The sequence below is a fragment of the Galeopterus variegatus genome, unplaced genomic scaffold, assembly GCF_000696425.1.
Source record: "Galeopterus variegatus unplaced genomic scaffold, G_variegatus-3.0.2 Scaffold3336, whole genome shotgun sequence".
Taxonomy (NCBI): Eukaryota; Metazoa; Chordata; class Mammalia; order Dermoptera; family Cynocephalidae; genus Galeopterus; species Galeopterus variegatus.
This window is the reverse complement of record NW_007729447.1, coordinates 130,213-131,904: the sequence shown is the minus strand read 5'-3', so window position 1 is coordinate 131,904 and position 1,692 is coordinate 130,213. Positions and strand designations below refer to the sequence as shown.

Here is a 1,692-nt window from a genome sequence, read left to right as displayed (position 1 = left end):
ACGCACACACAAGCCTTATGGACACTAGTTTTCATTGCCTTGATTTCCTTGTGTGCTCCACAATGCCCTAGCCCAGTGTTTACACGTATGTGTTCAGTTTGTATTTACAGGATTGCCAGGACTAAAGAGCATATTCATGAAACACAAACACATGTAATGAGCATCTGTGCCCGTTTGAATAAACAACAAGAACTGGACATACACCACATTTCCCTTTTTCCTTGGCTATTGGGAAACCCAACGCAAAATTAATTTCTCAGTTGTAGCACTGTCTTTAGCATAGATTGATATTTTTTACCTTAGCTGTATGGTTTTATTGTCTCTATGCTTTTCACCTCAAATCCTTTTTGGAAGTAGGCAGAATATGGAAAATAAAAATAATGAAAATTAGAGCCCATGCTCTCTCCTTGGGTTGGAGGGTGAGGAACACCCACATGCCTCCCCGTTACACACCCCACTTTGGGGATCCCGTGGGTTTCCACTATTTTTCTACACAAACATACTTTGTGGAATGTGTGTAGAATCTGACAATCTCTACAACTTTCCTGGCCACACATCAGAAGAGAACCCATAGAGCTGAAGCTCAGAGAGGTTAAGTTATCTGCCTCCGAGTGGGTGGGAGTAAAGAACGTCCTTGTCGCGCACAGGCAAGTGCTAACCACACATCCGGGGCGTAGGGTTTCGTGCAGGCAGGGCAGGGAGGCTCAGAAGCCAATTCCGAACCTCTTACTAGTGACCACCTCTCTTTTTCTCAGGGATGCCCTGGGTTTACATTAATATCGCTACATATTGCCCTCCCCTCCTCCCGCCCAATTGTACCTCTTCGGCTCCAGTGACAGAGTATGCGTGACTCTTAACCAGCTTCTGGCTGGTGATGGCCTCTGCTTCGGCTGCACAGGAGACCTGGGTCAGGGAGAAAGTCTGTTTAGAGTGTCTGGCCCTGACCTAATTGGGGCCGGCCCTGCAACGTTTCCAAGAACACGCTACACATCCACAGGGCCCAGTGCGGGACTGGGGGTGCAGACGCAGCAGTGAGCCTCAGATAAGTACAGCGTCTCCACCCAACCCTCTTGAATTAGGCCTGCGGTTCCAGGCAGGTGCTGTGGGGCTGCCAAGCCTGGAATATGACTCGCCAGCCTCCAGGAGTGACCCCACGCTGCCTGAAGAAGACAGCTCTGGACAAGCCTGGCTCTGCGGTGCTTCACTGAGTGAGCTTCCCAGTCGTCCTTCCTCTTTCACCAGCAACCTCTCCCCTGGGCCTCATATCACCTCTCCACCAAAAACACACGTCTCCTGCTGGGGTTTTATAGAGAGGAGAAAGGGAGAATATTCTTGCTTTGTCGTTCACATATCTGAGATGACCAAGTACAGGCAAAAGAGGAAGGAAAGCAGCCAGAGGGACAGGTAAAAACAGGACCGTCAGGGCTGGTGGACTCCAGCCTCTGGTTTCCACCACCACCTTGGAACTCCATACAGCCAACCCTCCAACTAAGCTGTGGTTTCAGAACCTCTGGCCTTTTCTTCAGGGATCTCCGAGTCCATCAAGTATTGTCAGTCATATTTGTTTTCAAAAACCCCAAGATTATTTAGCAAAAAAGTAAGGCCTAGGATCCCGGGCAATTCCAGCAGTACTAAATGGGCTCTAACAGTTAGGGGGAAATTGGGGCTCCTATAAAGCAACTAATCCTAGTT

General features: G+C 49.1%; 1 protein-coding gene across 1 annotated transcript in view; it reads right to left on the bottom strand.

The window, feature by feature from the left end:
* Positions 1-1,692, bottom strand: part of CAPN8 (calpain 8) — a 70,449-nt gene that overhangs the window by 34,479 nt on the left and 34,278 nt on the right. Inside the window, exon 6 of the mRNA XM_008584695.1 lies at positions 820-903. Coding sequence (XP_008582917.1) covers positions 820-903 — 84 coding nt within the window. The remainder of the gene's footprint in view (positions 1-819; positions 904-1,692) is intronic.